The sequence below is a fragment of the Lipophrys pholis genome (genome assembly GCF_963383615.2).
Source record: "Lipophrys pholis genome assembly, chromosome: 1".
In the NCBI taxonomy this organism is placed as follows: Eukaryota; Metazoa; Chordata; class Actinopteri; order Blenniiformes; family Blenniidae; genus Lipophrys; species Lipophrys pholis.
The window spans coordinates 43,128,314-43,155,110 of record NC_137635.1 but is presented as its reverse complement, the minus strand read 5'-3'; the positions used below and the strand labels follow the sequence as shown (position 1 = coordinate 43,155,110).

The window sequence follows — 26,797 nt, the reverse complement described above, 5'->3', positions numbered from 1 at the left end:
ATTTAGACTAAACTACAACACTTTCTTTGGGTTATATGAAAAAAAAACATTGAATAGTGGGAGATGCCCATTTTTTCAGTGTCACTTGAACGCAGCATAGAAATGCGGGCGTGTCCATCCGCTGAAGTGGGCGTGGCGTCAGCAGACAGGTGTAACGGCACGGACCTGTTGTCAGTGAGCCGCGGTTTATCTCCCCGTGCTCGGCTACAGGTCTCTGTTTGATCAGCACGCGATACAGTCTAAACCGACTCGACATGAAGCTGCTGCAGGTTGTGTTTTTCAATGAACAATAGACATTTAAACTTGGATTTTTTTTTTTAAAGTTTTTTTCAGAGTAGAGGAGGAAACGCCTGTTGCACCTGCCTGCTGCGGACCTGCTGCTTGAGCAATGACTTTTGCTATAAAAAATAAAGTTGGATTGAATAGAATTTTCAATTGGAACTGAACTAATTTATCAATAATTAAAAAAACAACAACATAGCATGACACTATAAGAAGACAGAGAAGGTGCTTATTACAAACTTTTTTTTTGGAGGAGGGGTAAAGATGGATCTGACCAGGCAAAAGGCAGAGTGTTTGGCCCTGCTGTTTCTAATGGGTGAGTCTTTACATCAGTTTAAATAGTTAAATACATGCAAGTTAATTTTTGATTGTAATGAAGCTTGATTTCACTCTTGACACTCATCATGCTCTAAAAATGCATTTTACTATAAAGACCGATCTATGTGAGATCTCATACTAGTTACATGTGTTGCGTTTCCATTTTCTACCCCTATAAGAACTTTCCCACTGTTTTTCTTCGTCTTTGTGTAGATTATTTGTTCAAAGTCAACAAATACTACAGATAGTGCAGAGTAGTTAAGACCATAATTTGCTAAATCATTGTCCAGGACAGCGCAAGGACTCTGTAGATTCAGAAATAATTTTAATTGCATGCTTTGCAGATTGATAGTTATACGCTATAATGTAGAAAATAATGTCAAAATACAGACTAAAAACAAGCTTCGTTAACATTGCATAATTGGATTTTAGACTGCCATTTTAGGAATGGTACTTTGCATATATACACCTAATAAACTTATCTGCACTAATAGCATACAAAGGCAGAGACTCTGTCTTTGTAAACAAAATAAATGGTATTGATTTTCAGGATTCAGACTCCCTGTATCTCACTTAAAAGGAAAGGGGATCCAGGATAAGTTTGAGGAGATAATTTGGTTCGCCCCGGGACAAATATACTTGGTTATGGTTTTTAAAGTTAAAAGAAATGTCGCTACTGGTTTAACTAGTGACAACTTGTAAACACTTTTAAGCAAACACAAAGATGAAGTTTGTTTTGGAGCGCACTGTTCTTCCAGCTTTGTGGCAGCATGCTGGGTGAGGCCCTCTCTGGTTTCACCGACCTACGTTTATTAAGAAAAACATCTAACAGGACCGCAGAGTCCCAAGCCTCATCTCACAACAACAGGATCTTACCAACACTCCCGGAGACAAAAGTGAATCTCTGAAACTGGAAGAGCGAACATGAAACCTTCACATTTGGGGTGTCAACATATTTTGAAGCCGTGGCATATGAGTCCCAGCAGGTGTGGAGAAAGAAGCAGAACAGAATGTGGCTCCGTCACATTCTTACTTTTCGTAAACATGAATCAGAGCTTATTGCCCAACTGATGCCCTCCTGTGTCTGTGACTAACTCCGATGGCGCTCGTCTGCTTTTGTTTCCTCCTCAGCTGGAGATTAAAGTCACTGACAGAACGGAAACACTCTTCTTATTAAAGGAGCAAATGCACATGTTATTTTTCCTTGTGGCTGGAGGTGTTATATTGTTACTGCCATCCGGAGGGAGGGAACAGGAAAAGCGAGTACTGCGGCCTTGTGACGCTCAACTTGTGTTTGTCCAAAGATTGTGTGTTCTCCTCTTTTCTGTGTGGTGTTCATCCCTCCTGACTGGCACTCTCACTTCTGCATTCGGTCCTCTTCGTCTTCATCTAAAGTTAGTCTGACATGCTCAGCCTGTCTCTGACTAATCAGGTCACCCACACTGTACTTCTTTGTTACCGGGATTTAAACCCTCCATCTGTGTGAAGGGACGTGTTGTCCCTCGTCTGCAGGCTGACATTCAGTCGATGTGTCCTTGTACTGACTGTCGAAGAGTTGTGGGAGTTTGTGTCCCACATTGGCTTCTTTGTAATCATTGATTTTAGCTGGTAAATAAGTAACTATAGGAAAATCAAAGGGCAAATGTTTGGTTTTTCTTGTTAGAGTTGTTGATGTCCCGCGCTCTCACGCCCAATTCTGTTTGTGCTCCTCGGTGAGACTTTAACGAAGGCTGATAAAAGTGTCATTCATTAGTCAGCGCTGATGCGGACCTCCTCGGCAGCTTTGATCGCAAAACACACAGGTTTTATTAGCTTCTGCAGCCAATAACTGTTTTTTTTTTTTTTTTTGGTACTTGTGTATTGACAGTGAATAATTGGTTTAAAATCCGTCAATTTTCCTCCCAGAAATTAAGACGTTTTTACTGGGAGTTCCCTTACATCCACTGATGGTGCATGCACATGCCGCGATTAGATCTCTCACCTCACAGTGAAATGTTCCTGGTTCCTCTGGTTTCCTCCCACAGTCTTAAAACATATTTCAGGTTTATTGGTGGTTCTGAATTTCTCTTCGGTGTAAGCGCGTCTGTGGTTGTTTGTCTCTTTGTATTCGCACTGTGATGGGACTTTAAAGCAAATTCATCCATTCATTCAGCGTCCATCCCTCGTCTTTACCGCTTATATCCCGTTCATGCTCGCAGGGAGCCGATCACAGCTTAATATGGGCAAAAGCGGGACAGACCATGGGTCAATTCACAGACATTTGACCTACTCTTTAAAATGTTAGTTGATTTAAATGTTTCTCAGCATTTGATTTCAATGTATGGTTGACTCACACATCGATTTACAGTAGAAGAGATAAAAAAACAAAAAACATTAAGTTTTTTAGACTTATTACGTATTTGTAATAAGTTTACAATGTTTCTTTAAAACACGACATCGTATTAATCGTTTATGATAACTGAATTGTTTTCAACACAGTTGAAGTACATGAGCATGAAATCAAAGGGAAACACTGTTAGAGTGATTGGCAGACACAGTACTTGGTCAATAACTTTAAATAACAAATAACTGAGAAATGGTTTTTTTTCCTCTCTGAATTTATGTGCCGCTTGTCATTTCTATATATATATATGAAAATAATTAAACAAGGCAGTTAAAGAAGTGAATTAAAATGAATCAGAAAAACAAACCACATGCAAAAATCTATAAAAAGGAAACGTGTCACAAACTGCACGTCGACCTCGACTTTGTAAAGCTACAATTTAAAGTGGATGACTAACAACAGTGTTTGACAACAGCATCGATTTGTGAACTTCAGTCTATGAGAATCCATTGTATCACACGAGCATGAACAAAAAGGAAAAGCTCTCCGTCAGTGATGAGGGAGTTAACTTGTATAAAAGCACTATTGTTCACATTTTTAGCACCTGTTGCCTCACAGCACAAAGATCTCGTGCCGATGTCTGCCCTTGTTTTCTTTCTGGAGTTTGCGTGCTTTCTTCTTGTTGTCATGTCAACAAATGAGCAGGTTAGGTGACCCGGTGAGTGTTCACCGGGTCACCTAACCTGCGGTGTGGGCAACACCGTAATGCACATCGAGTGGGATGATGGCAGTAATAGACAGGCCGTTAAAATCTGAACTTTAAGCGACAGGAAAAATAAAACTTTGAAATGTAATAGTTTTCATGCATGATCTGTTCTGATCTGTATAAACAAATACAACATCTATCTCTCTGTCTCATACAACACTTTAGTCAATTTGGTTTGTTCTCTCTGTGCATTTGAATTTAAGAGTCATTCATTCAAACAGGCTTTTTAGTGCCGGATAGCTATGCAACACTTTATTGGTCATATATGACTCATTTTAATTTCACATTTCGCATCTTTTCAGCTTCCTTTTGAGATTGTATTTCGTTTTCTGATTCTGATGCTATTTGCTGAACTTCGGACTGTCGTAAAAGGTTATGTAGATGATGATTGATACAATGGCCTGTCTTGCCAATCATTTCAGTAGACACATCGAGTGAAATGATTTCACACACTTTACTGCTTTATATCTATAACTTCACACATCAAGGACATAATGGTAAATAGTAATTACGATAGATTCGCCTTTTGACTTTGAACTTATCTGAACAACTTGGGAAAAAAAACAAAACATGAAATATCACTTGTTATAATTTACACGAGTGTTTGTGGATTAAGCATAAATTAGTTGTATTGACCCAGTTTTTAAATCCTTCGAATGCCCTTCGTATCTGCCTCTGGTGAAGTCCTCTCTGTTTCCTCTCACTCTCTCTCACAGCAGTGTGTGTGAAGAGTGACTTTGTGGAGCCTCCTGAACCCGTCACCTCTCAGCGCTCTCTCGCCGAAACTCAGACCAGGCTCCCCTGCCACTACCAGCTGGAGGAAGGGGAAAAGGTGGTCCAGGTCACCTGGCACAAGGAACTGAAAGATGGCAACAAGGACCAGATCATCACTGCCCACTTCACGGACGGCCACAAAGGTATGTCGTTGCTGGTGGGCTGGTGAAGACGGTCCTTTCCCAGTAGAGGGATCTTATGACAAAGTGTTGCGTGGTATGTGAAGATCTGCGATGAGCTACATGGACGTGACTGTTATTCCGCTCGAGTCAAGCGCTCATCTCATTTGATGAGAAAAACAACCATCTGATTGCAAACATAGGCAACTTACAATCTGCTTCCCACACGCAGCCCTCTCTGGTTTCTAATGGTCAATAGATATCAATTTCACAGATGATGGGAAGTGAAACATCATGTTCACAATGTTGGAACTGTGTAGAAAATGTAAATGCAGTTTGACAAAAGACTTAGTTTCATAAATTTGCAACCACACAGTTGGTACTTTTTTAGATAATTCTCATATATCACAGAGTTCTCAGTCCCACCGAGTGAGGATACACATTCATAAGGCCTCACAGAAGTCAAAGATGACCCGATGCACCCTTTTGCAACTATAGCAGTTTTAGAGAGAACGATCAATAACAAATTCATGAATTTGGACTGTGGGAGGAGTTGGTGTACTCAAGCAATACCCACACATGCACAGGGAGAACTAGTTAACAATTCTTTGTCTGTGTGTGTGTGTATATATATATATATATATATATATATATATATATGCTGTATGGCATTTATTACTGGTAGTAAACTACTTGACACAAATGTTTTTGTGTGCATCCACATGATTAAGTTGTTCAGTTTGAAGCAAGGAATAAACTCTCACCACAGATCCTACCATGTCACATAAAAAAAAAATAAAAATTTGGAAAGTGAAACTGCAAAAGTTAAGTTCATGTTTTCACAATGAGAGAGAAAACTTGAGCCACTGACATCTGGCCGGTATCATACAATAATATCTCATCATATTGCAGGACAAAAAGGGTGTTGCTGACCTCTACGTGTGCATTTCATTTAGATAAACTCATTGTCATTATTATCACACTTCCATATCTTCTGTGAGAAGCTTGTTGGGTCAGGAAGTGCGTGTTAGTCACCGTGGTTTGAAAACTGGTCATCACGCGGTTGAAGATGCAGAGACTTCATGGGTGCAATTACAACTCTCGCTGAGAGCTGCTTCATTGGACTGGAAACTGTCCTGAGGGACAGGGAATTAAAGTATGTGTTATGTGTAGCAATGTCATATCAACAAGGCCAGGTTCAAATACGTGCTTCAACGTCTGTCATTATAAGGATGTAATCATTCATTCACACATTCTCATTGTGCAACGGACTTAACCCCCGGGCCATTCATCCGTCTTCTATAACTCTTTATTCAGTTTGGAGTCGCAGGGCCCTGATACCTGGACAGGACGCTAGTCCATCTCTGGACATATTTAAATGATTATTGAGTCTCGTGCATATTTTCGGACTGTTGGAGAAAACCAGAGTGCCTCGAGAAAAACAAACACAGGAAGAATGTGCAAAAAGCCTCAAAGTCAAACTTCAATACAACAAGACTGGACACTCCAGTGATCGCTAGCGTATGTTGGAAAACATAATCAGTGAAACAAAACCTATTTGCATGAACGAGGCCACACAGCAGGGCAGTGGTTAGTACTCTCGCCTCAACCCGACAATGCCCCTGGTAAGAGTTTTTCCTATGTTTAGATGTTCTCCTGAGCATGGGATTTCTGTTAGTACTCCTGTTTCCCCGTACGGTGTAAAAACATGTACTTGAGGTTATTTAACAACTAAAATGCTCACAGGTATGAATATGAGTGCATTTGTCTCCGTTTGCGCCTTTTTGACAGACGGACGATCATTTCCTGGTGTAATCAGCCTTCAACCTCAGTCGGCCAAGATCGGCTCCTGTGGATGAATTGAAACGTGATTGAAGGACTTCAGTGTTTCGAACAGACATATAACTGACTAAAACCCACGTGTAATTCACCACCGTGATCAAGTGGTTTAAATCGAGCCATTATTCCACTGATGAAAGCTGCAGTCATGATCATTTTAAATAATGTGATAGAAAATGTGCTGATGTGTATAGATGGCAGCTTGCCTCCAGAAAGTCTGCTTGAGCAATAATATTTGAAAGGAGCAAAAATAAATGGTGACTTGGCAGAAAAAGTTGCCTGACCTGAAACCTTGCAGATCTTGTTTAGAGTATTTTAAACCGATGTATAGACAAGCACAACCCTCCAGCAATGAGAAAGGACTTTTTTTTTTTTCCTTCTTCTTCTTCTTCAGAGCTTCTCTGCAAAGCATCAAGACGTTCTGTTCGTCTCCATATTGAGAAAGACATGCATCGGAAATAAAGTGAAGGAAAAAATGTATATGTATTTTAATTCATTTATTGATTAAAATTATTTTTTAACACAGCTACCCTCCTGTTGAATGGAAACAATGTGATTTATATATAAGGCAATGCATTTTTGATATTCATGTTATTTTACACCCTTGGACTCACTTACATGTACATTTTTGTTATTGGCGAACACTTTGAATCGCATGTGTGATGCAAATAAATCTGCTCCCACACTGTATAGTACAGTATGTATCGATGGATGGATGTAACGGATACTTAACACTCCAGTTTGATGTAAACTGAACTCCGACCTGGATTGCTTCATACCTGTACTATTTGTTTTCATTGTGGATTTGTGTCCTGCCTGGATTATCTTTGTGAAGGATGAAGGCGCTCATCTGTGCGTTTTGTTTCGCCAGAGTTTGGCCGTTACGCCGGACGAGTGAGGTTCGAGAGCGTCGATCCGATGCAGAACTCGGCTCTGCTCATCCCGAGGACGGAGGAGTCGGACGAAGGCAGCTACACCTGCCACATCTCCACCTTCCCCAACGGGAACTTCGAGAGACGCATCAGACTCACTGTCTGGAGTAAGACTCCTCTTCTTTTCTCTCCTCTCTCCCACACCTCTCTAATCCTATCAGAGCGCCTGTAATGATGTTTAAACCATAATCACCTTCAATGAAGGAAAGCTTTCAGTGGGGCCACAAACGGTTTTTCTTTTTTTAGTCTAACCAGGTGAAACGGCAAAAATATTTCAATTTTTGCAAGTATTCTAGTCAATCAGCTCAATTCATTCAAATCATAGACATGGACAAAACATTTTTGCTAGTTTTGCCTTTCACGTATTGAAGCACGGAATTGCAATTTTCAACGTGTAAGATATGTTAAAAACCATGTGTTTTATAATTGATGTTTCTTTCTGTGTGACTGTTTCAACAAACCTCAACAGCAGCTGTGGGAATACTGTTTTGGGAAGATCCTTAAGTAAATCCTCGGGCGATGGTATCGCCTCCTTTTAGCTGTCAGTCATCGGCAGTGATAGTTTGGTGGTAGTCGAGTCCCAACACGCCACAGATAAGACAACGCCAACAGAGGTGCACAGACTGATAACTGATGATCTCCAGCTGGAGATTTTGACTGTTCGCAGCTAATTTATGTTTAGAAGTCATTTGCACATGAGGCAACCTGTATGTACGTTATTAACAGACAGGCTTTTTTTATTTATCTATTTTTTTTTATAAATCTGTTGTTGTCCGTTTGTTTTTTTAATGCCAAGTTTATTTTAAAGAGTCGTTCCAGACGGCCACAGGGAGAACAAGTGATGTCCACAGTGGGTGGGGTCTCCTTTAAAATACGACTTGTTTGCTGCAATCAGCATAAAAGTCTCCGAGGGGAGGGAGTGCTCTGTTTATGATGTGCCCTGGCAACCTCAAGACATTTACTGCTTTTCTTAGTGGAGGCTGTATAGCAGGTACAATTAAAAACAACTAAAGAATTGATTAAAAAAAAAAAGAAAACGAAAAACAGATCATTCATATCAGATATTGTTCGTGTGGATGTCTTTATTTTTCTTAAAAGACAATCTGTATTGCACAGTTGTGTGGTTGTCAGTCGATACTGTTTATTGTGCACTAAGCAGCCGTTTAGGCTCTTACGCACTTGAATACCTGTGTTTCCCTCAGAGATGTTCAACACCATGATGTCACATTTTCTGTTGTTGCATCTGTTTGCGAGTTTTCCACAGGAGGTTCCCTTTGTTTTTTTTTAATCTCTAATAACTGCTTGTTTTGCCTTCTGCAATAATGATGCCAAATTCCATCTGAAAGCCTCTGTGTTTACAGCAGCCGTGGCTGGGTGTGAATGACGGCGTCACGTTGAACCAGTTTGAGACGCAGCATAAAAAAAATTAAAAATAGAAATGCTTGTTTAAAAAAACAACCTGGCTTTTACATGTTTTCTTTTGACTTGAGAAATCTCGTCTCCAGAAATTGCTTCTACAAATCCTGGTGAACTGTCTACATGACAAGCGAGCTGACCTGAAATGAGGTTTATCTGCATTTTGAAGCCATCATAGTTTTCCCCTGCCACTTTGTTTGAAGTTGAAACCAAACTAATCTTGTATTAAATTTTTTAATTCCTGTGGGAACCAGATTTTGTGCCACTTACTCGGTTTGGACCTCCAAAAATTGACCAGACTCAAGGAACTTAAGAAAAATTAGGGGAATTCTGAGTATCTTCAAATAAGAAATCAAATTTCATGACAACTTCTTCTTTCTCCAACTTTTTCCCATGTATGGCACCATCATGCTGTAGAGTACAGACGTTAATTACGCTTGTCTGGTGAAAAACATTCATGAACATAAGCCTACTGATGGTGTTTTTAAGATTTATGGGCAACGAGACTGAATTTTAGAATGTCCGTTAAAAATCTTTAGGGAATTCTTATATCGTATGATAAGCAGACTATCTAACTAACCATGTTGTCCCTTGAACTGCATGTAACCCGCTTAGCTAAAAAATAAATAAATAAATTATATATATACAGTATATATAAGGAATATCACCAGCCAACAGTGTGAATCTAAACTCACTCCATTCCTCCTCTCTGTAGTCTTACCTATCTCCTCACTGGAACCAGTGGTTCTGGTGGAGGGCGAGCCTTTCCGTATGGTGGCCTCCTGTCGAGCCGTCGGGCGTCCAGCCCCCCGTCTCTCCTGGGACACCGACCTGCCAGGAAAGTCCCAGGAGCGCACCAGCGAGGGTGGCTCCGTGTCCAGCTACTACTCTCTGCACCCTCTGCGCAGCATGAACGGAAAAAAGCTGGACTGCCTGGTGTCGCATTCGGCCCTGGAGCAGCCGCGCAGGATCCCAAACCGCCTGGTGGTTCAGTGTGAGTACCTGCCATGTGGCTTAAGGCCAGAACTGACTTCTGATTGAGTAACACGTTCTTCAAAGTAATAATAAGTAGTAATAATCAAATCAAGAATCTTGTACAATTTATGTACTCTTAATTTATAATAGGCTTTTCAATCTCATATTTAACTTCACTAATCTCAAAACCAGCTGGCTCACAAAACCTGTGAACTCAGGTTGTTGGATTGAGACGTTAAAACGGAGTGCTGAGGCAATTAAAAAGACAACAAAATATCATCATCTGGTGGATTTATAGTCTTTATAGTCTTTAAGTAATGTCTTTGATTACTTCGTGCTGCTGCATCCTTATGTGCGTCTTTCTTTGCCAGACCCCCCGGACACCACCATCACCACATCTCCAGCACATTTGTATGTGGGTTTAGGGAATGCTGAGCTGCTTTGTGAAAGCGGAGGAAACCCCAAACCCCAACGCTTTGCCTGGACACGGTATTGTCATCATCCTTTCTGTTTCTCACACGCGCCTGTAGTTCAACTTTAGGCTGGCAGAGAGACTGTGACAGTTGCACGTTAATGCAGTTGCTGGCATACTACCGCCGCGGCTGAACGGCTCTTTACATTGCCCCGGAATGTGATGAAAATCATAGCCGCAGCTAACATGAGCACACATGGACTACACCCCCCACAATAACAAAGGAGTGCGTTTGAATCTGAAGAGGGGCGTCTTTCTCTCTGGCCTCAATTCATTGTGGAATAAAAGCAGCGGTGTCCTGTTGCGAAATTTGAAGGTAGAAAAAAACAGGGAGGGGGGCATTTTCACATGAGGCAGCGAGGCAGCAACACAAGGAAGAGCAGGAGACACATGCTAAGCTCTTAATCATAGTGCCATGCTTTAAATATATCTCTAATGCCTGGTAAAACACAGGGTCTGCGCTTTAATTAGAGATACTGTACCAGCCATTACAGCTCTGCCTGTGCACACAGGGATCGAATGCTCATTGCAAAGTCAAAAATACTTCTACTGGGAGACGATCGTGAGATATCAAAACGATTCTGGAGTAAACCTTTTGAGAGTCTTTGGAGCTTAGAGAATCCCTGTAAACCTTCTTGTACAGTTTAGTTTAAAAGTAGGCCAACTTTTTAGGTCATAATTTATCACTTATTTACACCTATTTTTAGATACGTTGTTTACTTTCGTATGAATGAATTGGTTCGTAAAATCAAGGAAAACGGGAGCCGGAAGAACAAACACTGTAGTTTATTCCGTTAGATTATTGCATTGGTGTTTCCTCTGTATAGACACTAATGTGTAGAAATGGTTCTACAATGTGCAGGACTATTTGACCAGAGATACAGCTCTGCACACATCCCTCCACAAAAACCACAACTTTCTGCAGTAGAAGCGTGGGACCAGTTGGTGCACAGTATCTGTTTCCATTTAAAGGTGCTGGTTTAAGCAGAGCAATAATTTACAAAACTGTCCACATCTATTTATTTATTTTTGTCCTAACGGAGCCGTTTCAAAAACGTAATTGAGTTGCATTTTAGATATTCAAGGGTTAACTGATTGCTGTTTACGCAACTTTTCAGTGTATCCAGCTTTGTTCTTCTTATTTGGTTAATTGCACGAGATAATGCAAAAACGTCAAGGCACTCGTTTCATTTAGAACTTAACTTTTAACTTTTGTGAGAGACAGGCTCGCTTTCATCCCATGTATACTGCCTTTATGTTAAGCCAGAGAAACAATTGCTGGCTTGAATTGCATTTAAATCGGCAGATATGATAATGACTAGTATGTCTTTCGAGCTCACTCCAAGAAAGAAAGAGTCAGCACATTACAGAAAATAACAAGCTATTTATTCTAGGATCAATCCGTAGCACCATGTAGCCTTCTTGCACAGATATTGTGAGTATTCCCCCACAATGATTCCAATAAGCAGAACAGATTAGGATCTCTCTGGCTGTTGAAGGTGTGTTACTCACCTGATCTGTATCATTTTCAACCATCTACTCAGTGTCAAATACAATCTCCACCTGCAGTTCCCTTATAAAAGCCCGGGCAGAGAAGCGAGGTGGAGTTTTGAGAAAAGAAATCTGAGCTGGCTCCAGTTTGGGGGGTAAAGCAGCAGTTAAATAGCTGCTGCAGCAGCACAGTGAAACTAGGGGCAACATGACCCCTCTCAGCGGACCTGCTCAGAAACTGGCTCTCCTTTATGTGGCCTGCGATGTCTTCCACTGCATAATGTGGGACTCTGCTGCTTGGCCTGCTTAAATCCCCCAAACCTGGTATTTATTTGGTCTATGCAGATCAATGGGTGCAGACCGTAAGCTCAGCACATTTTGGTTCAGGTGCATGCAAATTGGTGGTTACACTTTGTGGTGAACTTGATCCTTTGTAGTGTTCATTGAGACAGATTACTTCCGTGATTGCATTTTGTGATGCTTTGAGCAGGTTGCATTGCAATATTGGTATGTTTCTTGCCGTCATCTGCCTCTGTCAAAATAAATCATGGCTTTAGTTTCAGAGAAATGAGTCACGGGTTTCTGTTGAGTTCACATCTTTGTGACTTCTCTGCAAATGAAGGTTGACCTTTTCCTCTTGTTATGAACAGAAAAGATGGATCTCTGCCAGATGGAGTGTCTGTGATTGGAGGGAAAATCCTGTTTGGGCGGCCCCTTCGCATGAATGACAGTGGGGTCTATGAGTGTGTGGTCAATAACACTGTGGGAGTGGGAAGAACAGAGTTCGTGTTGGCAGTAACAGGTAAGTCGTATCACATTGCTCTGAGTTACTTTGCAACAGGATCCCAATGGCAAACAGTCCCGTCACCACAGGCTTTATAAAGAAATTGATAAGATGTTCATTGTCGTCCTCACAAAATACTGAGCAAGGTTCTTTTTGATTTAATGTGAATATAAAAATGTGCTGCCCTCTTGTGGATGTATGGAAGCTGTTCCTGTCTGTATAATTTGAAGCATGAGAGAATCACCAAATGCTTCCTCCTCTTTTTCTTTTTTTTTTTTCCCCCCCAGAGAAATCTTTTTTCTCGGCTGATCTTCTTGGTGATAGCCTGTTTCTTATCATTATCGGTGCTGCGGCCGGAGGCTTGGTCTTGGTCCTGGTCACTGTCATCCTTGTGGTTAACCGCCATCATCGGCACAGAAACAGAAAGCTGGAGACGGAGCTCAGTGAGAAAAAGTGAGAGGAAATTTATCTTCCTTGGTGACTCACCCAAAAAAAATCCTTCTTATTAATGACATCTATTGTTGGGGAAGCTCCATTGATGTTTTGGTTATTAAGTGCTATTAAAACTCCCTAAACACACGATCAAACACTTCAAGTTACCTCACTGTCCCACAAATCCTTCAGATGTGCTGTCTCTGTTTTTTTTTCCCTAGGGAAGAAATTAACAACCTCTCCAGACAAGCCTCATTCAGAAGACTGAACTCTGTCAGCTCAGACCCCAGACTACCGGTACAAACGCAGTGCACACAGAAACACAAGCTCTTCCGCTGAGAACAATGCCCTGCCAGCTTTTAGAGCAACCAGGCTGACACACCCACCGTGATCGGGTGCAGCCATGTCTGCAGCAAAGGCTAATGATTACAGGCTGCTGCGGCTGGGAACCCTGTCCATCATTAATATCTCATTGTTTCAGTGTTCGCTGTTTGTGTTTCTGGTCACTGATTTTCTTTTGACTTTCTGTATTCTTCCCAGGCTGATGATTATGCCCTGCTCAGGGTGGACAGCCGAATGAAAAACAGCGAAATGTCTCTTGTAAGTTTTTCACCGGAAAGTCACATTTTTGGGAGAGTAGCACAGGTGACAGGAAAGGAAAACATGCAGTGAAAGAAAATGTTCATTTATGAAGAATTTATTCGTCCCAAAAAATACAAAAACGGACGTTAATTTCACACCAAGTGTTTGCAGAAAATAATGAAATAAATATATATACATATATATATTTATATATGTATATAAGTGTTGTGGCTGCCACCTTCCTGTCCGCAGGAGCGTCCCATCTACAAAGACGACCAGTCCACTCATGATGGGAAATGGGTTCCTCAATCGGTAGAGCTGGATGAACTGGGACGTCCTGTGATTTGGCCAGACGGCAGAGAGAGCCTGAGAGTGGGAGAAACGGACGGAGAGAAGGAGGAGCGAAGGCGGAGGGTGGAGTCATACGTGAAGAGCAGCAACATGTCGCTGGTATGTGTCAACATCTGAGGGGTGTAGCAGAGCACACGTTGGACATGACAGCTTGCCGGACAGTTTATTTTTTTTCGTGACTCCACCCAAGTTTTTCTGTTAGTTTAAGCACAAAGACTTCAATCATGTTGACATCAAGGTTGTATGGATTTGATGTTTATTTCAAGCTAAATAGTTCTTGCTGAAATAACTTTAGTCTATATGCGCTGCTGTTGTTTGGCACCTATTTTATTTATTTTTTTAACCCAGTTTAGATGTTTCTGTTGGCTAAATAATAATAGGACTATCTACACAAGAAAGAGAAACTACTGTGTTTATGCCGTTTTTCTTAACCAGGACTCCGGTCTTCCTTCATCTTTGGTTCCCCTGAAGGCCCAGCAGGACGATGGCATCGGGCTCAGAGAACCGGACCTGGGCCACCTCCGGCAGGGAGGCTCTCCACACCAAGGGCGCTGGACTCCCAGTCAGTCTGCTGCAGAAGGGCACGAAGACGATGAAGACAGCAGCTCCTACCAGATCTCGGAGGCACTCTCCAATCACTTTTACTTAAGTAAAGGTGTGCTGAGGCCCCGACCACACTCCAACGCCATTCTGTTGCAGCCCAGAGGACAGATAATCTAATCCACAGACCGACAGTAGTGAGTTTGTACTTTACCTCAGGAATTACTTCACTTTGGGGACATTAGAGCCGTGACATTAATGGATGGACGTCATAGATGAAGAACAGGAAGTGGCAGCCGGGCAGGAACTGGGGAGAAGTGCCTGATCCACAGAAGGAGAATTACATGCTTTGCTTTTCACTCACTCCAACGGCAACACTTGCTGTGATAACTTGGGACTATAAGTAATCAGATTTATCGAAGATCTGATGTAAACACTTGGCTCTTTCCGATTCACACAATAACCCTGCGTGGTCATCGCTTCCTGATCACCGAGTGTCCAAAACGACATTGAACTAATGAGTGGACCTCCAATACTGGCGGGCTTCCAGGTAAAGCTGCCACGCATGACCAACATCACAAGGCAAAGCATTATGGGATTGATCCACAGACTGAAGCGGATGATATTCTTGGTGTTTAAAAACCTGCTTGAGTTTACCTTCATTCAGTGTTTATGTAAATGTAAATCTGATTCCTCAATCAGAATGAATTCAGTCCTACTGACAAAACAGTGACCATGTAAATGCAGCTATTCTGTCCTGAAATGTGCAAGAAGTCAACGTTTCCTTTTACACAATGTTTACCTGATTGAGTGCAAAAACATACATTTGCATCCGTCGTCGTCACTCATTTACAACTGAACTGGCAGATCGATCCTCACGTTTTCACCAAAGACAATGACAAAAGTGAAAAATGAGAACAAATGCAAGATACAGTAAATTGTACTCAAGCTACACACAACATGGATGCACATATTGATGTTGGTTTGTGTTTACACTATGACGGGAACATCTACTTGCATTGCAGACATGATCGCTTGTATTTTATGTCCACGGATGAAACAGAGATTCGGGACCAGATTGAGTGTTCACTGATGACATACTGGATAAACTGTAAACACCTTTGGTGAGGACAGACATTATATATATATAGTTTTTTGTAATAAATTGCAAAAATAACATTTAAATATAGAAACATTTATTCATAAAAGTACAGCAAATTCATTTTTATACCAAAGTACTTGTTCTTCAGTCTGATTTCGAACACATGGGTTCATTACTCCTCACAACGCTTCAGAAATACAGGAGCACAGCAGGATGTTAGTAGTTGTCTGGTTTATTTGTGTTAACTTCAAATACTCATCATAGCTTTAACAGGGCAGAGGTGTCACCTTCTAAGACGACGGGTTCAGATAATGTCACTGTCGAATGATTTCAGGAGTGTCAAACACGCGACCTGCCATCGGGACCAATCTGGGGATAGTCGCCTTTTTCTAACCTTACTCTGGAAGGAATTACTCTGGGTTTGAACTTGCATTTCTTACTAAGAAATTTCAAGCTGCTTATTTCAAATGTGAATGTTTTCTGAATGCACTCGGGGCCTCTCTGCACGGGGTCGCAGTTATTTATAGGTAATTATGCTCTTTCGCTTGCCGTACTAAGATAATCTTGATATGACTGGATTACCTAGTTTATTTTGGGGGAATGGGCTCATTTGCTTTCTTGCCAAAAGCGAGATGAGAACGTCAACCTACTGATCAATACTGCTCAGGTCAGAACTATGATCACAAAAGCTACAGAAAACCTCAAATTTGATGACTTTGTACTCTGCGTTCAGAGGTTGTGTTACACGAATATTTTCAATTCGTAAATTTTTTTTCTAGCATTTATGGAAAAACTAAGACTGAAGGTCATCTTGAACTTTGTACGTAACGCAATAGTCACTTGAAAATGTTCAAAAAAAGAAATATACAAACACACTGTTTAGGTTAAGGTTATGGAAGCGTGCCTGTAACCAGAAGTTCACGTTTAAATTCCATTGATGACAGGTCTTCACTGTGAGTTCCTGAGCAAGACCCTAACATTTTCAGACCTGCTGTGGCAACCCTGGAGGGGAGCAGCAGAAAGAAAAATAACATTAATATTACAATCCAACATGAAAGCTTCCATATTATAACAAAATATTTCAACATGTAACATTTTAGTAATTTACTTAATATCAACCATGTAATGAAGCTCCAATGTAAAATATCGTCAAATAACATGTTATTTTATATTGTGACAGAAGGTCTAAATGTGTTTGAACATCCGAGACTCCCGATGCATAGCGCACAGATGAGAGCCAGGCTCGTCTGCATGCTAATGAATTTGTATCTTCTCGTCTCACTCGGCAAGAAAACAGACCATCCCATTATCATGTTCGGAATAATTGTGCTCTGTATGATTGTTAAGATTGTGAATTTACCCTGGCATGGATGGAGACTTCGGACTACCCAAGTACTAGTGAAGTGACCTCAAGACTAACATCTTCCTTTGGAAAAGCACCACAGCCACGTTTACCAGTTTCACATCCCTCCCGGTTCCCGGCACCCGCTTGCCTGAACACACCAGCTGGTTTCTTATCAAGCCTCTGCAGAACATCACAAATTTAAGTTCTTATAATCCTAGCTACGTCAAAGTTATAGTGTTAAATATGAGCACAGTAAAATCAGTCGGCTACATTGTTTTCCAGCAATATCAAAATACAAAAAGAATTTGTTAATTCAACTACACATTAATGCCACTGGGAGAGAACGAGCTCTTCTCAACGTTTGTAATCAACGCATCTAAAGGGCATTTTGAGGAACATACTCTTTGTGAGTCCGCTGATGAGTGCGAAGGTTACTCCTCTGAGAAAAGCACTTGCCACATATATCGCATGTGTACGGTTTCTCCCCCGTGTGCATTCGCTGGTGGATCTCCAGATGGCTGATGCGGTCAAAGCTTTTGCCGCAGAACGGGCAAATGAACCATTTCTCCAAAATGCGCCGATTCGCAATACTTTTGTGCAATTCCGGGTCGTTTAAAAGAAAAAATCTGTTGTCCGGATGAAAAGATGCAATGTTTTTAGTATCTTGTGGCTGTTCTGAAATGCACCTCATGGACATTCCTGTGTTTGGGTGGTTTATTGCTTCTAAAGGTTGACTTGGCAGAGACTGACTGAAAGGCACGGCGGCACTCGGTTCACTGGGTCCACCTTGCACTGCTCCATTATCCCTCACTAACTTCTCCGAAAACTTCTTCTTTGCCGATTTATCAATGATATTTAAGGCGTTTTCAATGAGGAAGATCTGCGAGTCCAGATTTTGTGACAGCTGCTTTGGTTCAAAGAAGCAGTCCGAATCTGCCGTGTCGCTGTCTCCAACTGTAACACACAGCCACTGCTGGTCCTCCTGCTCCTCCGCAGCCTCGGCAGGTTGGTGGTTCACATCCATCTCGTCGTGGCCAGCTCCATCACTGACGCTATGCTCCAACTCCACGATCCGCTCCACAATCTGCACATCATCATCTTCCAGCTTGAAAAAGGACTCTCCATTATCCGCTTTGTCACTTTCACAGTGGTCAGACATGAGCTGCTCCTGTTTGTCGTCCGTTTGAGCCAGTGGCGGTGTCTTGTGATTTGCTGACGTGTCTGCTATATCCTTGATGATCTGATCGGAAGATGAGGTTTGCATGGATTCCACAGTCGGACCTGACAAAAGAAAGCAGGTTAACTTTTTTTCTACATTATCAACAGACTTGTGTTTAGTTTTGTGACTAGACTTTGTTTCTTAGTGGTTACAGTGCCAGAAATACAAGTAATTCACACAAGCAAGTCCTTGAATGCAGAAAAAAATATGGCTCAGTATAAATAAGTTAACTTTTTTCTGTCAAGTGCTCATTTCCATAGGAAGGAAAAGTACTGAATAAAGGCAGTACAACTACTCTTGGATAGCTTTCAAGCCAAAGTATATTTGCTTTTGTAATATCTCAGTAAAATAGTAGTTTGTCCATAACTACTCAAGGAATTATTTGCTTTACAACCATGACAGGCTTTAAATTCATTTAACCTGGATGAAATATCCATGTTTGAATAACATTTCTGAGACAAAGGCTATAAAAACTAAGCTATGATGATTTAGGTTATGAACAAATGCAGATATAAGCTAGTCATTTTCTTTGTTGATGACATAAATACAAATCCTTGTTGGATAAACTTGACAATATTATGGCATGTTGACTTAACTAGTTACTATTAATCTCTTTGGGGAAACTCCTTTTGACCACATTGACCCATCCTATTCGTAGGGTGCAGTGAGCAGCCACATTAGGGTTCTCAAAGGAGCTGACGTAGATCAGGGTCTTTGCTCAAGGACCCAAAGCTATGGAATTCAAACCTGCAAATTCCCAACCCCAAGTACGCTTCTCTAATCTCTAGACTACCCCTGCAACAAATACTTATTGCACCTTCTATGGTGGAGCCCTAGTTGAGATTTGTACTCAAATACACACATAAGCACACTCATAAAGTTAAAGTAATGCGAGTATTTCATTACTACATCAAAACATCTGTGTTTGTGTGTTATGGGATGTTCTGTGGGTGGTTGTTATTCATACCATCACCGGTAGGGGGCAGTATCTCGCTCTGCTGTTCTCTCTTGGAAAAACACGACGACCTATTTGTGGCGTGCGACGGGGCCGATAACCTCTTGTTTTCCATCAACACCAGCTTCTTGTTCAGCGCCTCGATCTCGTCGTCCCGTCGCCGGAGCTCCGCCTGCACCAGGGCGAAGCCGTCCTCCCACAGCTTGCTGATCTCCACCACGGCTGCCTTCGCTAGCATCTCCATGATCGAGGTTAACTTGGTCTGGAAAGCCACACAGCTGGCCATGTTGCTCCGGATACGCTCCTCTGGCGGGCTGCAGGGACGCGGTGGGGCGGGGTGAAAACACGGTTCGTGGACGCGGGGATGGTTTAAACAACAGCAGACACACCGCGGCTGTTACTCACATCACAGTGAAAAGTCACAATGTTTAAGGTGAAAAACATGGAAGTGTAATACAATAGCAACAGGAAACGGTGGCAGCCACGTGACGCCGAATGGACGGTGGCGCCAGTGGGCCAAATTTCTCCCGAGTAAAATATAAATCGCGGATTCCGCCAACAATTTGGATGCTACTCTCAATAACAAAGGGCGACAAAACATTCTTAGGGGTCCCGAGGCCTTCTTGATTTTAATGAGTACAACATTTAAAAAAAATTGATTTACTTAGAGAACCTTTGTTCGCTTATGTCACAAAACTAATCGGTTTAATAATTTCCATAAAAAGTGCATCATTTCTTGAAGACATATTGAAATAAAAACTATTTAAATTGTCTGCTTTTTATCAAGAGGTACTTTTTTATCAACTAGTCAACTAGACAGGTAAATAGATAAATGATCTTTACTGTCATTCAGAAATATACACTATAGGAGCGTACATGAATGAAATCTATTTGCAAAAGGCTCACACTTCAGGATTTCAGTGTGACTAAAAACAAAAACAACAGAAATGATAGAAACACACAGTAAAAAGTTATGAAACACACACATTAAACAATAATAAAGTGTCAAGATGCACTGAAATTGGATGTTGCACTGTAAATGAAAGAGACTAAACTGTCGCTCCTCATTAGTAGTTCTAATTCTTCATGTGGCCCTTTTGGAAAATTTGTTGCCCACCCCTGGTCTATGCAGTCTGTTCACCACTTGAAGTTTTGTGTTGAGGTTTTGTGGGACAGCCCCCATGGTTTGTATACTGCCCCTTCCATTCGGTGCCCCGCCGAATGCGTATGTTTTTACTGAAATGTCTGCTATTAAACTCTCTAAACTCGTACAAAAATCTAAACTGCACACTAAAAATAAGGGCACAATCATATAATATTGTCTAAATTCCCCACCTTTTTTGTCAATGTCAGTATTAAGGAAATTGCATTTGAGAGATGAGCAGCGGAGCGGAGGATGTTGGGATTGCCCCCATGAAAAATGCACAATATCTTCGAAGACAATGTCCAAAATGTTTATGTTTGCTGTTGAGTCTTGTTTCCTTGTATTTAGTGGATTATGGTGGAACAGTGGCGAGTGCTCTCGCCTCACAGCAAGAATGTTATAGGTTCAAATGCCAACTGGGCCTTTTTATGTGGACTTTGAATGTGCTCCCTGTATGTGTGTGGGTACTCTGATTTCCTTTAATGACCCTAAATTGCTCCTAGTTGTGAATTTGAATGTGTGTGGTTGGACTTTATTGTGTCCAGAGTGTATCCTGCTAACCTCCATAGTTAGCTGGGAATGACCCCATGACCATACACAAGATAAAGTGGTATGAATGGTGAATTGGGTGATTGAAGTCTGACCACACCACACAGTCACCTCCTCTTTATGGTGGTCACCAGCCTGCTCACACACTTCTGTGAGATGGATCTTATTCTTTAACCAGCATGTGTGGCAATTCAAACAGTGTGATTGTGCTGGTTACCCTGGCATGAACAGAAGGTTTAAGGTGATACTACTATTGTTCACTAGTTGAGGACTGATGCCAGATCATTCAGCCTCTGAACTCCAGGCTCTGGAGGTAGTCTCTGATAGATAGTGCTGTCACAGATTGTGACGGATTTTGACTAATTGCTGAGCATAACATTCCTCCACATGTTCAGTTTCCAGGGTGTGTGTTACAGACAACAGGACAAGTCTCAATGTAAAAGTTAGTCATGGCAGGCAAAGCTGTGTGACACAGCCAGAAGAGATTTGACAAATTATTCATGGGTTCAACCCACAAATTCAGCTCTGCTGCTCATTCCACAAATGCATTTTCTTTACAAATGTGGCACAGTCTAAAGGAAAATAGTCAAGTTTCCTTTTGGCAACGAAGGTGGCAATAAAAATTGTTACACTCTTGTTGATATTTGTCATGTTAAACGTATTTGTCAGATCCTATTTGTGCTTCTGATATATCACAAGGGTAGACGTAAGGAATGTCTCATATGGCTTTGATGGCTATGCCCCTGTTTTACCGTTTGATTGAACAAATTAAATCAAATACTTTCAGTTATGTTATATTGTTTAAAAGAAAATGAGAATTGACACACTTAATAGACTGTGGACACCTGTTGGGTATTTGCTGCTGTTGTTTGACCTGTCTTGGTTTTCCAGCGCTGCATATGTTTGCCCACTAGATGGCGCTGTGTTGCCCAAGATATGAGTCACTGCATGGACCCTTGAGTGAAAAAGTTATTTAAATCAGATCTGTGTAATCTTGAGTGCTGCATTTTTGTGACTGATTTTCACGAAAATTATTTAATAATTTGCCAAAGACTGAGTGGAGTGTGACCACCTAAAATACATGGGATAAATACAGTGTCTCGTCTATACACATCAACAAAAAGTAATGGAGATGTAATTAACTTTCTTATTGGTCAGTAAATTACCTACAACATTTTAACGCATTATAGTGAACTATAAAACTTATAAGGCAGGTAATTCAAATCAATGGCTGGAGGGTCAAGTAATGTTTTCATGTAAATCAAAAAGAAGCAATGGGTGTATGATTTTTCTAGGCAGTAGGAGTTGAAACGACTGTGGTGATTAATGGAGGATCTTGAAACATGTTGTACTTATACAAATTGCACTACAATTACATGAATAATCGTGAGCACAGATTCAGTCTTGGTGATTTTACCATCAGTTGTTCCTTCAATTTTGTATATAATAGGATACATTAGGTTCATCCTATAAACTTTCCTTCCTTACAAATAAGTTAGAATTTAAATAGTTGCGGATGTCAGTGCATTCTCAATGGTTTTATTAACTAGTTTAATTTTAGACTGCCTTGAACGACGAGCCTCCTCATTGGCTCATAGAGCTGCCAATCATATGTGGGCTGGGTAAGTGGGCGTGGCTTGTGGTGAGAGAAGAGACGACGGAGCTGTCAAACAGCAACAATCCACTGAAATATTATCCCGGGCGGTACGAGAGAGAGAGGGGGGAAAAAAGGAAGAAGACAACATCGCACTTCGGTCCTCTGTGCATACAAGGAGGACAGCGTCAGATTCTGATTTTACTTGGAGGAGTCACCCCGTTCGAGTGGAGACTTTTCTGCCGTTGCGCCGAGAAACTTCTTGGTTTGTGTGCGTTTGACTCAGGCTAACGTCTGTTAGCTTGTGCGTAGCCGCAGTTTTTTGGGTAAAACGAGCCCGACCCATCGTCTATATCAACTTCTTCTGCTTTACATTAAATGCCACCCGCCTAAGGAATGGATCCCAGTTCGGGTTATTCGTGCAAGCTCTGTGAAATAAAATCAGGTGAGTCAAGGAAACGGTCTCGAAGAGTAAATACTGAGTGCTGCTCTCAGTTTGTTTACATTCTTTCTGTGATGCTCACAACAACCGTCATGTTGATTTATCAGTTGACACTTGATCTAAACGACTTGCTGTAAATGACCTGTTGTATCAAAGCTCCCCTGGCAGCATTACACTCATGCCTTGTCCGTGGCATCCAGGCAGTGGCCAGGTTTACTTTTATGGACTTTCCCATTACTTTATACCCCTGAAGAATGTCAGGTATGCACCGCCTCACCTATCGTCTCAGTTGATCACAATAGGTTGTGCTCAGAAAAGAAGCTGCTCCTCAGTTTTGTTCAATGTGACCTTGCTCAGATTCTTGGCATTTCTCTCCGAGCTGGGGTATAAGAGAAATGCGTTTTATCTTATTAATTGACTTCATACCTCAAGTATAGCTTAAGAGGTTTATGAATATGTTGTAGTCATTAAATTGTTTTGGGGTGTTTTTATTTTTTACCTTTTATTTGTAGTCTGTCAGAATATCACTGAGAGCACATAAGCATGTGCAATTTTTTGTTGTTGTTGCAATCCGCATTGTCTTCAGATGGGATTGTAAATGTTTGAGAAAGGTTTAATGGTACTGTTAGAGATTATGTGCACAGAGCATGAGTAAATGAATGCCTCTCACTCAGTTACACGCCCATCTAGTACCTCCTGCTCTTCAGAGACACTCCAGCCCTTACTGCAACCCACCATTAAAACGTCACTTAACATTTGATTTATTGTTGGCATCTTGGATTAGTCTTTAATCCAGTGCAACACAGCTGGACAGTGTGCACCCCCCTAAAACTGCTTTTGAAGCATTTGGCCCCAGGCTACTTTGGTGTTATCCCATCTGTTTTGAAGTAGTAACAGGCCACAGTTTAGAGACTAAAAAAAGGATGCCTTTAAAAATCCACCCTTTTCCATGTATAGTTCTTTTAGTGTGGTGTTTTAAAAGCAGGTCCTCTGGATGCATAGGTAATTGCATATAGTTGGAAAACAAATATAGTCACGGACACTTGTAGATTCTTTATTTTTTTCCCATGATTTTAATTGTTATCCCTTTTTGAGTCATTTTACAGGCAGAAGCTATAGTTGTTGGATTGTATTTTATTTTTTAGAAGAAATACATTAATGTCCATGTAGAAGCTTGTCGTGGTTGACAGTTTTTATCATTATGCTGAAAAAAACCCCATCTACATTTTCTTAAGTTTATTTAATACGTGATACATGACAGAGGTGTTAGTAGGAAGGGGAAGTTTGTGTTTGGTCTATCAAGGCTGCCTCCACTGCTGATGTGGGTGTGTGAACACACAAACTCTTCTCTGTTGCTTTGAACTCGTATGAATTAACCATGAGTTTGTATTTTACTTGCTTATCTATTGTTGTCACCTCAGATACTACACACAAGAGATATGGGCCTCGGTTTGGGCTTGTGGACAAAAACCCGGGTCACTGACGTCTGGTACTTGCGGTCTGCATTTTTCTTGGCACAGACACTTTTATTCTTGCCGAACCGTTTCAACAAAGCAGAAAATGAAGTGTCACTGGAGAAAAAAAATGAAAGGGGAGGATAAAAGGCCTTTTAAGGATGTAGCTGGGACAAAGAGCGATCTCAGAAATTGTCCAGTCGGGCCACAGTAAAATCTACTGTCATTGCTATGTTTAGTATCTCATCTTATCCAAAATGACTTTTGTGTTTGTGTGTTTAGTGTACATGTTTTATTTCCAAACTGCTTCTCCTACCCTCAAAGATGCCTTCAACTCAACTTTTCACATTCAACCCTCCTCACGTATTGTCAACGTACAATAAAGACTGGCGGACATGACTACAATGCACCGCTGTATGTGGGAAGAGAAATTAGGACGTACTTTGTAGCATTGCAATGATTGCTTGAACTCAATTACATTTTTCTGATCGGCATGAGCTCACTTTTGGATTCAAGCCCTTCAAGGAATAGTCTGACCAGAAAAGAATAGTTGGTCTGTTTACTTTGTTATTACACCTAGGAGGCATTTAAAGGTAAATTTCCACATTAGTGTAGCTCTGCGTAAGCTTCTTTTAACACAGCTTATGGGTAAGAACACCGCTGTGACCTAAATGAAAACAATGCTTTCACAGTTTTCAAAAGTGCAATGTGCCATTGTTAGATGTTTCATTCTGTCCATCTTACACATATTTGATTTGATTGCATATTGAAAACACTTTAAAAAAATATTTAGAACTAGAGGTTTGCATTTCCGGAAGAAAATGCAAGTGTGAATGATGTAACAGACGCTGATCTGCTTGATCTGCAGTTTTTGGAAATTTATTCGGAAACGGTTAAAAAAAGCACACAGCATAGCACTCATCTCGTCAACAAGCTGCACTTTTTTAATATTTGGAGAAATAGAACGGCATGGAAGAAGTCTGAAAAATAATAATAGTAAAAATGCTTTGGATCACAATTATCAATGACTTGTTTGCTTGAATCTGATCCATTCATTTTTGTGTAGTATTTGCATGTTGTCTTTCCATGTATGTGAGTTTCCTCTGGGTATTCTAGTTTCTTCTCAGTCCAAAAACATGCATTTCAGGTTATCGCTGACACTGAATTTCACATGTGTGAATGTGAGTGTTTGTAACTGTCTGTTTTATTGTGGCGACCAGTCCAGAGTGCACTCTGCCTTCACTATAGTCAGATGGAAATATTACCACCCCCCCAAAAAAAAACGGTATACTTAATGGATGGATGAATTTGCCTGCTGAAACAATTATTGAGATAGCCATTTCCATTGCAAAGTGTGTGTAAGTGATCACTGAGTGTTTCGCTTTGTTCTGCTTAAATCGTCAGTGGGAAGGTCGAAGCCATTAGGACCTTTTGGGTTTTCTGTCTGAAATCTAATGAGTCACATTTATTCTGAAATGGCAAAATAAGTAAGTTAAGTAGAAGTGTTTTCAGGTTAAAAATAAACAGTCAACAACTCATAATAACCCACAATGGGGGATCAGTAGTAGTGGTTGCTTAGTTGCCCCAGGCGACCAAAGTGGACCTCTGTAAATCTCTTTGTTTGGTTGTGTTGCGTTTGTTGGCAACCGCTGTTACATTGTTTGTAAATCTGATATTTGAAAGTAGGAAGTTTCACATCGTTACAGCACAGCACAGAAAGTGAGGGTAGGACTCAGCATGCACATATGTATGGACTGCATGTTGTGATATCATACAAGATCTAAAAATAAAGAAGTTAAGTAACAATAAAGAGAAGAATTAATGATACAGTTGCCTTTATGAGGCTGCGGTGAGCTTGCTGTGAGGACTTATACTGCTTTATTCTGGGAAAGGTTATTGCTCTTCACTATTACTTCTATTCTTGATCAAGGATTGCGTCATAGACTATTTTGTTCCATAATGAGGAAAAGATGTTTGTGCTCAGGAGGTAATTATTCAATTGCAGTTAATGATTTCCAATGTGTTCAAAGGGCAGCCAAACTACTGGGGCATTTTCTACTTTTCTACATTTCTACAGCTGCCTCCCCCCAACAAACACAAACAATTTGGATCATTTTTCTTCTGTTTATGATTCAGAATTTGGTTAGTAAAAAAAGTCTTGATTCATTGATAAGCAGATTCAAACATCAGACTTAGCATGTTTCTTTTCTCTCTGGCATAACTTCTTCTTGAAAGATATGAAAGCTGCATTGTTAACAGGTATGAAAAAGACCTTTAACCACAGCTTTCCTCTCCTGTTCCCCTTTGTATCCTGCTGACTTTGTTTTGGATGGCAGAAAGGTCCAGGATCTGAGCTATTCCTTGGCTAATCTCCCATAATTGGACAATCGGCCCCTATTACGGCCATTACATTTGAGTCTGTTGAGCAATAGTAGCTTGTCTGGTCCTGTGTGCAGTTATTGCTGCCTTATCTTTCACTGCCACAGCTTTTTGTGGTTTGTCGGAGTGTGTGGACGAGTCTTTGACCAGTATAGCTCACCCGCTACTTCATCCATCATAATGTGAAAGTTGCAAGATTCTCATTAAAGTATTGTTTC

General features: G+C 40.9%; 3 protein-coding genes across 4 annotated transcripts in view; 2 read left to right on the top strand and 1 right to left on the bottom strand.

Moving 5' to 3' along the window:
* The first annotated feature begins 151 nt into the window (after positions 1–151).
* Positions 152–15,716, top strand: nectin4b (nectin cell adhesion molecule 4b). 2 transcript variants are annotated; one of them, XM_080481142.1, is made up of 11 exons: positions 152–598; positions 4,406–4,606; positions 7,293–7,460; positions 9,485–9,763; positions 10,116–10,233; positions 12,358–12,509; positions 12,779–12,944; positions 13,145–13,220; positions 13,464–13,523; positions 13,758–13,955; positions 14,292–15,716. In XM_080481142.1, exons 1-11 carry the CDS (start codon positions 547–549, stop codon positions 14,574–14,576), a joined length of 1,755 nt encoding a protein of 584 aa, XP_080337268.1. In that variant the 5' UTR covers positions 152–546; the 3' UTR covers positions 14,577–15,716. The 2 variants fall into 2 exon arrangements, with proteins under 2 accessions (XP_080337268.1, XP_080337269.1); XM_080481143.1 differs by having other exon boundaries at positions 174–598; positions 14,328–15,622.
* Positions 15,585–19,521, bottom strand: LOC308120522 (uncharacterized protein). The gene is made up of 2 exons (XM_080481163.1): positions 19,030–19,521; positions 15,585–18,124 (listed from the first exon to the last, which is right to left on the bottom strand). The coding sequence occupies exons 1-2, from the start codon at positions 19,301–19,303 to the stop codon at positions 17,220–17,222; spliced, it is 1,179 nt and encodes a 392-aa protein (XP_080337289.1). The 5' UTR covers positions 19,304–19,521; the 3' UTR covers positions 15,585–17,219.
* A 2,821-nt stretch (positions 19,522–22,342) lies between these two features.
* Positions 22,343–26,797, top strand: part of tesk2 (testis associated actin remodelling kinase 2) — a 28,791-nt gene continuing 24,336 nt past the window's right edge. Inside the window, exon 1 of the mRNA XM_080471243.1 lies at positions 22,343–22,749. The gene's annotated coding sequence lies outside the window, so the exon portion shown is untranslated. The remainder of the gene's footprint in view (positions 22,750–26,797) is intronic.